General features: G+C 33.9%; 1 protein-coding gene across 1 annotated transcript; it reads left to right on the top strand.

The window, feature by feature from the left end:
- Window positions 1–970: 970 nt before the first annotated feature.
- LOC123692604 lies at window positions 971–2,074 on the top strand. Its single transcript, XM_045637367.1, has one exon. The coding sequence runs from the start codon at window positions 971–973 to the stop codon at window positions 2,072–2,074; it is 1,104 nt and encodes a 367-aa protein (XP_045493323.1).
- Window positions 2,075–13,697: the final 11,623 nt, after the last annotated feature.

The following is a 13,697-nucleotide window of genomic DNA, read 5'->3' as shown; positions in this document are numbered from 1 at the left end:
ATACTGTGTGCATGAAAGATTTGGCAACCGGATGAAAATGAATTGTGTTACCATTGTAAACAAAAAGTTTTCTTAAAATTTCCAAGGCAAAACATATTGAGTTTTACCAAAGAATTTCCACAAATCGCTGAGAAATGCTGCCGAATCTTCCGCGAATGTGCCCCAAGCATGTCACGTCATAAAACGTTATGCGTTAGGAACATGGCCGCCGTAATTCGATCCAGTGCGTGCTAATGCGTGTCCATTGTAACACGACAAGTGATTGGCTGTTAGCGACATACTCTGAATGTTTCATTGTATGAGCAAAATCTGGAGAATGGACGGATCTTGTTACATTCATAAGAGGATCATAGAAGGAAATAGATGAAAGGTATTTAAAAATAGAATATCTAAGTTTTGTTAAAGTATAAGTGCTAAATATAGTAAAATAGTCAGCGATTAATAAGTGCAAACGTTATCTTAACACTACGTACAATCTATCGATCATAAAAAGTGATTTGAAATAATCGTCTTTAGTGCCGAACATATGTTCCGTAAACAAGTAACTTATAGAAGATTGAAGTGATTGTAAAGTGTTATAAGTGAATTTGGAATCCATTGTCATAATTAGGAACCTGTATTAACAATTCTAAATGTGATGAAATAGTGTTTTGTGAATAAACTTTTGAGATCGTAAAGAAAAAAATTATCACGAGGGTGATTCAAAAACTTTGTTTCGTTACTTCTATCGATGGTCGAATAAGTCTAATAGTCGTGTAACCGTGCTCGTAGCTCTTCAGGGAACTGTGCAGTATAAAACTAGTAACTGTCCAATTGATGCTGGTCCAAACCCTAATCGTACATGAAATTATTATATTTTTCTTTTTTTTTTTTTCTTCTAATTAATCTATAAACTAATTAATTAATTATCCATACGCAATTAATTTTATACAAGAAATTAATTTTTTTTTTTTTTTTTTTTTTTGGAACAATGTCTAACGTTTGTGCTGGATGTCATAATTCTGTTAAGGGTATACACTCTCTGAGATGTTCTCTATGTTCCTCGGTCTACGACTTACAATGTGCAGGAACCAGTGATAAAAGGTTTAATGCTATGCTACCAGAAAAAAAGTCCTCGTGGAAATGTCCTGCGTGTCTTAATCTACGACCCAAGCTTGACAATACTAATACGCCTATCCGAAACATACAAAAAGAGCCAGTCTGCGACGATTTGAGCTCTCACGTAGCTGATAGCAATATAACGCTTAGAAATAAAATGGGGGGCTCAAGCCGGTCGCGACCTAACGCTAGTGATAATTCCAACCCTGTGACTGAAGCGAGCTTGCAAAAAATACTAGATTCATTTAAAAGTGACATGACCGAAGTGATACAAAATGCTGTCACCAAAGCAGTGTGTGACAAGTTTAGTACGTTAACAAAACAAATTTCAGACTTTCATGAATCACTTACGTTTTTAAGCGACCAGTACGAAGCTCTTAAACTGCGCGTACAGGAAAATGATAACATAATGACTAATCTAACGAAAGAAAATGCTACCTTGGTGATTACTGTTAAAGATCTCACAAGTCGTCTAGCCTACACTGAGCAACATCTACGTGAAAGTAATTTAGAAATTAATGGCATTCCTGAAAACCGTAGTGAAAATCTTTTGAATTGCTTGAACCAATTGGCTAAAGTAGTGAATGCCGATATTAAGGACGATGACATAATGCATGTAACTCGCATAGCCAAAATAAATAAAGATGATGGTCGGCCGCGCGCTGTTATTGCCAAATTAAGAAGCCCCCGCCATCGCGACATCCTACTTGCTGCGGTGCAAAAATATAATAAATATAATAATGATGATAAATTATGTACAAATCATCTGGGGATCGGTGGTACTAAAAAGCCAGTTTATGTTGCTGAGCATTTAACTCCTGCTAACAAAATTCTTCATGCTAATGCAAGATTAAGGGCAAAAGAATTGAACTATAAATTTGTTTGGGTCCGAAATGGCAAAATATTTGTGCGCAAAAATGAAACCAGTCAGGCATTGCAAATCCGTTGCTTAGATAGTCTAAAGAAAATGGTTTAATTATTGTATTAATATTTAATATTATTGTTTAATGTATGAATGTAACGGTTTTTATTATCTTCATAATGGTTAACATATACTATCAAAATGTTAGAGGACTTAGGACAAAAACTAACGAAGTATTTAAGAATATATTATTAAACTCATATGATATTATTGTTTTTTGTGAAACGTGGCTCAAATGTAATATTTCTAGCAGTGAGATATTTGATTCTCGGTATACTGTATATCGTAGAGATCGCAATTGTAATAGGAATGCTAAGTTGGATGGAGGTGGAGTTCTAATCGCAGTTTCCCGAAAATTTCAGTCTTCTAGACTATTAAAATACGAAACCGAATACGAGGATCTTTGGGTAAATGTTATAATCGAAATTGACGGTGTTGTAAAAAATGTTCCTATCTGTACTATTTACCTCCCACCTCCAACCAATCACAAAGCTCTACAGAGATTTATTTTAAATGCAAATAATGTCGTAGAGGAAATGGGAAATGTTATAATTCTTGGAGATTTTAATTTGGGTAATATAAAATGGGTCAATAGCTGTACGAATCGTGAAGTAATGGTTCCAATTGAGTATCATGGTAATGTGGAATGTGCTCTTGTTGATTTTATAAACATTAATAATCTTGATCAAATTAATAATGTTCTTAATCACAATGATAAAATGTTAGACTTAGCCCTGACAAATATCTCTTGTTGTAATGTTTCCTCGGCGATTGATATATTGACTAAGCCAGATCCTCATCATCCTAGTATTTTGTTGTGTGTCGAATCTAACGTACCCTCTACTTTGCGATGTAATGACTTTGTTAGCTATAACTTTTTTAAGGCTAATTATGATGATATTGTGCGAGAGCTGGAAAATATTGATTGGGACTCTAAATTTCTACTTGTTAATGATATCAATAAGAAGTTGGAGCTGTTTTACGATGTTTTGCGAGGCGTAATTGAGCACCATGTACCGAAAAGTTACATTAAAAAAAGCAAATATCCTCCCTGGTTTTCTCCCGCTTTAGTTCGTATCATTAAAGAGAAGGATAAAATTAGGCGTAAGTATAAACAGTTCAAAAACCCCCGCGATCTGTTCGAGTTTAATGTTTTGCGAGAAAGATGCAAAAGAATAATTTCACGTTGTCATCAAAACTACAAACAAAAAATTGAAGAAGCCATCAAAAGAGATAGTAAAGCATTTTGGAAATATGTTAATAGTAAGCGAAATAATTGTCTATCATCGATACCGTCTGTTATGTGCCTCGACAATCTTACCGCAGTAAACGGTCCTGACATTGCGAACCTCTTTGCCTCTCATTTTTCATCCGTTTATTCTGATTCAATAATAAAAGCGCTTCCAATTTGTTCAAGTAAAATGACTTGCTATAATGATTCTTGTTCCAAAATCAATGTTACTAAAAAAGAGGTTCTTGTCAAGTTAAAACAACTTGATGTTAACAAAGGTGCTGGTCCGGATCTTATCCCACCCATTTTTCTTAAACGTGCGGCCGTCTCGTTAGCTTCTCCTCTAGCTAATATTTTCAATGAGTCTCTCCAGCAAGGTATATTCCCCGAGCGTTGGAAGTTTTCCAGGATTGTGCCAGTATATAAAAAGGGTGACCAAACCATTGTTAGTAATTATAGACCTATCGCTATTTTATCAACCTTATCAAAGGTTTTTGAATCTCTTGTTTGTCCTGTTGTTACTCGTTACTTGGATAAATTTATATCACCACATCAACATGGTTTTCGTAAAGGTCATTCTATCCAAACAAATCTTGTGAAATTCTTGTCTGACGTAGCGAGTGAACTAGATAGCGGAGGCCAAGTAGACGCGATCTATACGGACTTCAGTAGCGCTTTTGATAAGGTTGATCATGAGACGCTGCTCATAAAATTAAAGAATTATGGTGTATCAGGCTCCATTTTGAAATGGTTCGCATCTTACCTTTACAATAGATCACAGGAAGTGGTTGTGAAGGGTTTTAGGTCGTCTATGTTTACTGCAACATCTGGAGTCCCACAGGGGTCCCACTTGGGTCCACTGCTATTTCTTACTTATATAAATGATATTTCTGACTGTATCAAACATTGCAACTATGCTCTTTTTGCTGACGACTTAAAAATCTATAAATCAATAAAAAATTTATCGGACGTAAATGCTATTCAGGATGATTTGGACAACATAGCAATCTGGTGTAAAGCTAACTATATGGTCATCAACTCTAAAAAATGTTCTTACATAAGATTTACGCGAAAAAAATCACTACTGCATTCTAAATATAATATCGAAAATGTTGCACTCAGTGAAAATTCTCAAATTGTAGATCTTGGCGTCACTTTAGACAGCGGACTTAGGTTAACATCCCACTTAGACAATATTATCAAAAATGCAGCACGGATGTTGGGCTTTATTAAAAGACATGACTCACATTTTAAGACATCAACTAAAATAGTTCTTTATAATTCTCTGGTTCGCAGTCACCTCGAGTTTGCTTGTGTGGTATGGAATCCCTACTATGCCGTACATTCGCAGCGTATTGAATCTATTCAGCGTTCCTTCACGAGACACTTGGCTTTTACCTCTCGAGGTATATCACATCGCTGCCCATATAGTGAACGCTTAGATTTTTTTAAAATGATTTCGTTACGCGACCGCCGCAAATTACACGATTTACTATTTCTCCATAAATGTGTAAACGGTGCTGTTGTCTGTGAGGACATCATTTCTAACATCGCTTTTCAGATACCGTATGGCTTTCCCAGAAAACCGGTAAAAAACCTTTTTTGTGTTCCAGCTTGTAAAACTAACCTAGGCAAACATGCTCCATTATCCAGAATGTGTGCTACTTATAACCAACAAATAATGCTCTTACCAGATCTTGACATATTTTTTGGATCTCTCGCACAGTATAAGCATAAAATTATTCACAGTTTTTCCAGCAGCGTATAAAATAATGTAGTATATTGATTATGTTTTTCTTTCATTTATGTTTAATTGTATAAGTGTTATTAATGCGAATGTTGTGTACACCTATAATTGATAAATACATCAGATACAATTAATTAGATAATGTCTTCTTATATATAATGTAGTGTGTATTTATTGTTGTGTGTTCCATAAATTAAATAAATAAATAAATAAATAAAGATTCACGTAATGGCGGCTTGATAACGAATGCTTCGATGCAAGGTTCCACCTGCAGCGTATTCACTGTGCAGGACAATCACTGTATAAACGCACTTATAAAAAAATGGAATTTTGAAAAACTTGCTTAAAATCAAATATCTTTGAATGTTTTCCTCTTTTATATGAATTTATCACGACGAACGCCTTATTCGTGGATTCCGACAATGGCTGAAATCGTTCTGCATCTTTCTCAGCTCTGCGACAAAATGAGAAGGTATTTTCCTGATATTGATAATGCTAAAGATGGCTGGATTCGTAACCCGTTTGCGGTCACGAACGAGAGCATAATTACTAGTTTGAGTATTAAACAATAGGAGTCATTATTAGAAATGTCCGTCGATGAAACTCTTCAAGCTGATTTAAAAAGGATGTCTTTGATAGATTTTTCACACCGAGCACATTCAGCACACCCATCACATTAAAATGATATTTCTTTTGGCACTTTATAAATATGTTATCTTTTATTCAAATAAAAACCTTATTTTCTTCTAACAGTCAATTTTACTATTTTCCTTGGGGGGGGGGGGGGGGGGGTTGTTTGGGGTTCGCTGTTACCTGGAAATTTTAATTCGTAGAGCTGAAAGTTTGAGAAACCCTGCATTAGTACATCAATGCAACTGTCTATACACACACACACACACACATATGTATACATACGTCACACACACAAATGCTCATAACTCATATTTGATTGGGTCAGTTATATTGGTAACTAGAATTCCACCCGCGGCTTCACCCGCATAATAAATTATAAAAATCTTCCTCTCGAACGTCTCTATTAAAATATATTAAAATTAGTCGTGTAGTTTTAAAGATATAAGCAGAGGGATAGACAAACAGAAAGCGAATTTGTTACATACTATGTACTGGAGATATATAGCCTATCAAATCTCTTACAATACATAGATATTCGTTCTTTTTACTCGGACTCTCAAAATTCCGTACAAAGATATATTTTGTGGAAATAAAAGAAAAACAAAAGGGATCCTAGAAGGAAAATTCCGTGCGATTTATTATTAATTTCGACTGGTGTAACAAGTAAACGTATGACACAGGAATAGGGGATGTCAGATGACTGACAAGCGGTGCGCGTCGACATCAGCCTGTGATTAGACATAGCGTAAGAATGGATGCGGCAATTGTATTTTTATGAACTAGCAATGACATGATGCGTGACATGCTATTTATGATGAAGTATCTAGTCCTATCTCTATCATTTTGAAAAAGTTCCAATATCAGTTCTAATTTGTTAATTATAACTAGAATTATGCGGTTTGGTTACAATCAGTATGGTCGCGTCGGTCTAAAAAGAAAAAGCTTTTACCAACTATGAAAACTTTTTATGTATGTGTAATAAATACAAAAATATCATATTATAAAAGTGATTATAAAGTTAGGTACCTAGTTTCTAGTACCATATCCAACACACCCTCCCGTTACACATCCTGGAGCCCGCATACCTACGTCAGAGGGACGCTTCGACGCACCGCACGCCTCGTCGCCTCTCGTCCGAATCAAACGGTTGACGTTCCGAATTCCAATTGTTTTCCATTTTTGAATCGTTAAACGAGGGTTGTGTGCGGCCAGTGATTTAACCAAAAAGTTTCATTATCGCTATCGGCTTCTTTAGCTGTCGTCTATTGTTACAGATTAACAAAAGCGCGGGAACATATTTTTTTTCTTTTTAATGAAATGTCAGCTACAGCATTTTTTACTGATTAAACTTTACATAGTACATTATCATTTTTAGTTTATCTATAGTAATACAAAATTAGCTTTAACTACACGAATTAAAACAGAAGTCGAATCCTGAAACATACAAGACGACATAAAATAAACCAATTTAACTTCGACTCTTGGATAACAATAAAATATTCAAAATCGTTCCAAATTCAAAACGCAAACAACAGATTGCAAATCAAACATTACAACGTAAATTCAATTTTGGCCAAATATTTCGCTACAATATCAAACATGAGGGATGTTTGATATTTAATTTTAAATGAGCGTTTCGGTTGTAATTCGGCAAAATTGTCTGGCGTCACCAAAAAACACCTTTCTTGCATTCGAATGACGAAATTAAATTCCAAATTTAATTTTATAACGCTTTCATTGAGTACTAAACGTACACCGCGGTGGCTCGTTTGATCGCTATTACTTTATTTATTAACTAGCTTCCGCCCGCGACTCCGTCCGCGTCAGCGCGGATGTCGGTCTTCGCGTGGATGGTTTATTTCTCCATTTTGAGTAGGTACTGACAATAAAATCTTATAAATATCTATTGGACCCAATTCCCAAATACGGCTAGGCCTATAATAATACGCAACGTGTGTTCGCGGTTCTACGGAACAACGTCTATGGATAAAACTGAAAAATTAAGATTAATTTTTTTCTACGTATTTTTCCAGGATAAAAAGTATCCTATTTTACGCCCAGGATAATAAGGTATAGTTATACCAAGTTTCATCGAAATCGAACCGCTAGTTTTCACGTGATGCCTTCACATACAGACAGACAGACAGACAGACAGACAGACAGACAGACAAAATTTTTTTTAATCACATATTTGGGTTTGGTATCGATCCAGTAACACCCCCTGCTATTTATTTTTTCAATATTTTCAATGTACAGAATTGACCCTTCTACAGATTTATTATATGTATAGATGTGCAAATTACTAAACTTATTGTTTATAGAAAAAAAATCTAAAAATTTCAAAAAAAAAATGTTGTGTGGTTTTATGAAACCACGGTAAAAGTGAAACTTTTTTTCACACTATAGACATTTAACTAAAAATTATCGTATTTGTACGATAATTATCGCACGTATCGTGCGTCACGCGACATGCGCTACACAGACCAAAAAGTTTGAGACGATGTAATAAAAGTTTCACTTTAATAAAAAATAATAATAAATATGAACATAGAGTACAGTTAGATTCGCTTTTCTGATTCTATTTGATGCTAATACACGCAATAAGCTATTGTTAATATTATGTGTATTGTATTTGAGGAAACAAACAGATTTTGTTATTTAATTATTGTAAATATTCTTCATAATTGCTAGAACGCGGTTTCTTTTATAACGTTGAAATTATAAATATCACTTTCATCTTTATTCTATCTCATGACTTGTAAATGCAACAATTTCTTACTGGCTTGTAAGAGTGAGTCACTATCTCAAACAAAGGGAGCATTGCTTAGAAAGGAATGTTTAGGAAGTGCGTATATTACGTTGCCATTACTCGGCTAACGTCACGGGCGCCATTTTCCAAAATCGTAAAGCTCTATTTAAATGTTAATGTCATTTTAAATACATCTGAAACGTGATGAGGTTTTTAATAGCTTTCATACTCGTATAGATAAGAGATGAATGGAATCTAAAGAATTTTTACTATTTGATGGAAATACGTTGAATGTTTGGAGATATTTTGAGTTTAAGTGTTAATTAAAAACTAAATGGTCTAAGCTCCATTGAAGAGGAATGAGTCTAGTGAATTAAGAAGAGACGTATTCTATAGTAATTTATTAATAGTGACATTGAGAAAATTTCTTTCGTCTCCTTTAGTTTCATTCAATGTGTAAGGCCGGTTGCAGAGCTTCAACGACCATCAGTGCGTACGTCAGTCGCGCTTGTCATATGTATCAATACGCGTGCGTATAGTCGGTCTAGCTATGAACGGTTTTATGAATTTCCATACATATGACAAGCGCGACTGACGTACGCACTGATGGTCGGTGAAGCTCTGCAACCGGCCTTAGTGGTTATATTAAAATGTTTTCAGTGACTATTCACATTATAAAGTGTTCTTTTAATAACTATAATAATGGAATATGACTTTCCTGGAGATTATAGTTCACAAGAATGCGCAAATGCGCACGGATTATTTTCCATTTCATCTCCTTTATAACCTTATTAGTTGGATGCAATCAGGAAGAGATTTAAAGCGAGACCAACGGCTTTATGATCACCCTGAAAACCTATATTACATTACCATTTATCATTAAATAACACTGTTTAAATTGTAATAATACTTTTTAACAGTAATAGTTTTTTAGTTTTGAAGTGAAACTTCTTTAGACGCGTTGAGAGCAAAATACCGTCACGTCTTGTAGTAACGTGACGATTTTGGTATCTTTGAATCTTGCCAAAGAAGTTTTACTTCTGACCCGGGTGCTCGGCACATACGCTCTTTTTTAATTAAGAAACTTAAAACCGCCTCGAAATTGCCAGAATTATAATATGCTATTGCAGGCATCTGCTTTAAAATAAATTAAAAAATACCAAATCGGTTCAAACAATCGAAAGTTCTAAGTGACAAACCTAAAAAAGTATCAAACTGTTCTGTAAGAACTTCTCCTTTTTGAAGTCGGTTAATAAAACCGCTTGACGTCAATGCTATTCAAAACGATCTTTAATAATAACAAGTTCTTTATGTTCACATCATCATAGATCCATGGGATTTCAATTTTTCGCACCACTTTTCTACATTCTACAGGTTAGCGGATAGCGGGCTTATTGGAGCTTCGTCGACAAGCAATTTGCAAGCCGAGTGCACAGGGTAGGTATTAGTTGATAACACAAATGCCAAGTGGAAAGAAAATTGACTTATTGATCCGTGATAAAATATGCAGACTTTCATTGTATGTTGTTTTTGCTGATCTTTTATGTTGATTGTGTTCTTTGTGTCTTCGTATGTGTGAACTATTTGTAGTGGTAGTAATATTTTTTGTTCATTGTTTCAGGGATGCATTCTATGAGGAAGGAATTATTCAGTGGAATAATTCCTGGTGTAGTGACACCGGCGAATTTCGGAATGGTAGGCTAAAACAAAAATATAAAATTGCAAGGGTATCAGATCTCGGTTATTACATACATATATTGTTTTTAATTGTAAATAAACGTAATTTGCTCTTGCTCTGTCTCCAATTACCAATGCATTTTCAATCAAAGAAAACATTAACTAAACAATCAGGTACCAACGTTAGGTACCTAAACATAAGAATCATAAGTAGGTATCAGTTGTACGTAGGCTTTACGTAGATATATCGATCTCTATAGAAGTAGGTTCCTACTTCTATAGATATACGAGTACCTGCCATTTTCACCTTTCAACCACACTAGGTTAATAGATCTCGATACATTTTTCAATACAGCACGTGTAAACCACATAAAAATTATACTTTCTCCACGTGCAATTACGAACTCCAAAGCATGTCCCTTTCACGCATGTGTTAACTTCTCTCTTTAAGTCGACTTACTCATGAATCGCACAAACTTGAGCATTTCTTGAGCCTATAAACCGATTAGCATATTATTCTAACTTTTAATGTTTTGTTGCATTTTACTCGTGCACCGAGTTTAATACTTTAATGGTTTTTCTTTGATGTTTCTAATTGCAGACTTGTACTATTTCTAATTGCAGACTTTGCAGTTTTGAGTTGTGTTGTTGTTGGGGAGCATTATAATTTCATTTGATTGAAGTTAATTATAAAACCGTTGCCTAATTTTATCAATAAAATTCTCTCCTTAAGATAAAAATATTTTTCTTTCCATTATTTTCAATTTATACACAATAATAATTGCTATATTTATAAGTAATTTTTGAAGTGAAACTTCTTTATCGGGGTTGGAAAAAAATTTAGTGTAACATTTTTTCGTTACGCGTGACATTTTTCCGTTACGCGCCATCTTTTTCTTTTCACGTCTCAAGTTTCACTTCTTACGTACTAGTGTACACGCACACATTTTTTTTATTCAGCTAGTCGTAATAATTAACCTAACGTTTTGTCTATGATTTCTTGGGCAGTGTTTGAAGTCTGTAAACACTGTAGGAAAGCGTGTCTTGATAAGCCGAAAAACAAGGAAGAAAATATTTATTAATTTTTATTTATGAAATTATTTCCTTAATTCAATAAGACTTCCCAGAGAGATTGAAGGACCTCATCACCTTCTAATTATTGTTTAAGTCCCGATTTACGATTTTATTCCGACGCCCTTACCCTTTCGAGTGCTCCTTGTTCTAATTGCTTTGCCTAAAAATAAAAGGAAATATCCAAAGCATTGATACGCTCCTCGTATTATAGCGTAAAAAATTGATAAATATGTATATTATACATACACTTAATTAAATATAAAATATAAAGACAATTGTTAGGTATACAATATTTAATTTTACAAACGCTAAATGTAGTAGTAACGCTAGAGGGCGCCATTTTGAATTGTGACGTCATCTTCTCTTTTATAATAAGTAGACGAGTAATTTAAATTTATCCTTCAGTAGAGGTAAAACTTCATAAATATTTTGTGAAATTCTAAGTTTTCTTCACTACTTATAGTTAGCAAATGTGAAATTTACCTAAAACATCTATTTCTATCCTAATACATATATTATTATGTGTAGTGTATTATACAGTAGGAAGCTATTTAGCAAAAAAATTCCAATATAATTAAAAAAACATTGAAATATAGGTATTTCTCTATAATAAATCTTAATTAATAAATATTACAAAACGCTATAACTACAACCGAACATGGGATCTGTAGATAATGACGGCTTCAGTGCATCCGTCCCTAACGATCTTGTGTTAGATGCGCGTCTTCTTTTAATTAATTGTTTAATTAATTCGGCTTTTTTTATTTAAATTTTGATTCTTGGTAATGGGTTAAAATATTTTATTTACTAGATATTTTAATATATTTTTCTACTTACGCAGATAGAAAAATGCGGTGTTGCCGTATAAAATTTTATATTTACATGGGACAACACACACATACAAAACATATTACATATGTTGATTTACACAGTTTAAATATTTCTTGTCTCTATGAATGAAGAGTCGATCCTCAACCAAATTTATTTTATTTATCCAATAAATAAGTACACTGAGTGGATTTTTCAGTCACCATACGATTAACTTCGAAAACTGACCGAGTTTAAAAAAAAGAAGTGGGTTTAAAAAGGTAACTAGGTATTTCGAATCTGTATAAAATGGGATTATAATGAAATAGGGTTTAAGGGCTCTGGCATGTCCGGAATGCGGTCCAAGGGCTCGTTTCAGTGACACGGAGATTCCTAGAGATACATACATAATTACCTACATCCTGCTTTGTTATTGTAACTGGCCTTTTTACTTTAGAAGTAGTTTAGTAAGTGAATTGGGAACTGCTACGAAAAGTGTTTGTATATTATGTGCTACGAAATATGTTTATATATTATGTGCTACGAAATGAGTGTTTGTATATTATGTGCTACGAAACGTGTATTTGTAGCACATAATATATACGAACCAATATTTAAGATAAAGCGTAGGCTGTCTTTTAAATTTAAGCTTATATTCAGCATTTTATACAACACGATAGCGTAAACATAATTATACTGAACATAATTATTTATAATAATACAATTTCAATCACATTGTCGAGATAAAACGGCTTTGGCAGCATGGCTTCACTTACGTAGTACCTGGATAAAAACTTGTGTGGTAAATCCAACAGCTGTTTTGCACGAAACTCTTTCGCTACAACATCTGATGAAAGATGTTATTGTCCTTCAATAAGCAAGAAATCCAAACTTACTTATACAATATAGGCAAATGCACACGAGTAAAACCTCAAACTTCGTTAGTGACAGGAAATACAGCGAATCTTCAAAAACTACGCAATACGAGAACTACACTACTTTTGTCATATTACGTAGATGCACATGCACAATTCTAAATAGTTTTACGGTATGTACATGCAGATCATGCCCCGGGCGTGCTCTTGCATGCGAGGATGGAATTGTGAAGGATACAGACATTTTGTTGCATAAAATGTGGGGAGCACTTAAATTTTCACCACCTTGCTGAGGTACTTCGGCAGTTTGGAGTTTTTGTAGAGGAAGTAGTAACGGGGTAATGTATGACAGTACAAGTTTACAAATAGGTTCGTAAATAAATAAATAATGTCTCTATTTGTTACTGTGTACAAAATTTAATCAGCACTTCTACGCTTTTTTTGTTGAATTGAAATTATATAAATAGGTTCTCAATTAGATAGTATTACAAAGGGAAACCTGTATATATTTAATAATAAGTTATTAGCGAAAAATAATACCTTTTATCTGAATAGCAAAATAAATAATTCATATCATGTGTAGTTAACTTAACCTTTACATACTAATATCTACGAACATACATATAATAAATCTGTAGAAGGGTCAATTCTGTACATTGAAAATATTGAAAAAATAAATACCAGGGGGTGTTAGTGGATCGATACCAAACCCAAATATGTGATTAAATAAATTTTTGTCTGTTTGTCTGTCTGTCTTTCTGTCTGTCTGTCTGTCTGTATGTGAAGGCATCACGTAAAAACTAACGGTTCGATTTCGATGAAACTTGGTATAATTATACCTAATTATCCTGGGCATAAAATAGGATACTTTTTATCCCGGAAAA

The sequence above is a fragment of the Colias croceus genome, chromosome 6 (genome assembly GCF_905220415.1).
Source record: "Colias croceus chromosome 6, ilColCroc2.1".
In the NCBI taxonomy this organism is placed as follows: Eukaryota; Metazoa; Arthropoda; class Insecta; order Lepidoptera; family Pieridae; genus Colias; species Colias croceus.
This window is presented reverse-complemented; position numbering and strand designations above follow the sequence as displayed.

What these genes read in the sequence shown, in the direction of transcription:
- LOC123692604 (XM_045637367.1), top strand. Translation starts at nt 971, where the DNA reads ATGTCTAACGTTTGTGCTGGATGTCATAATTCTGTTAAGGGTATACAC.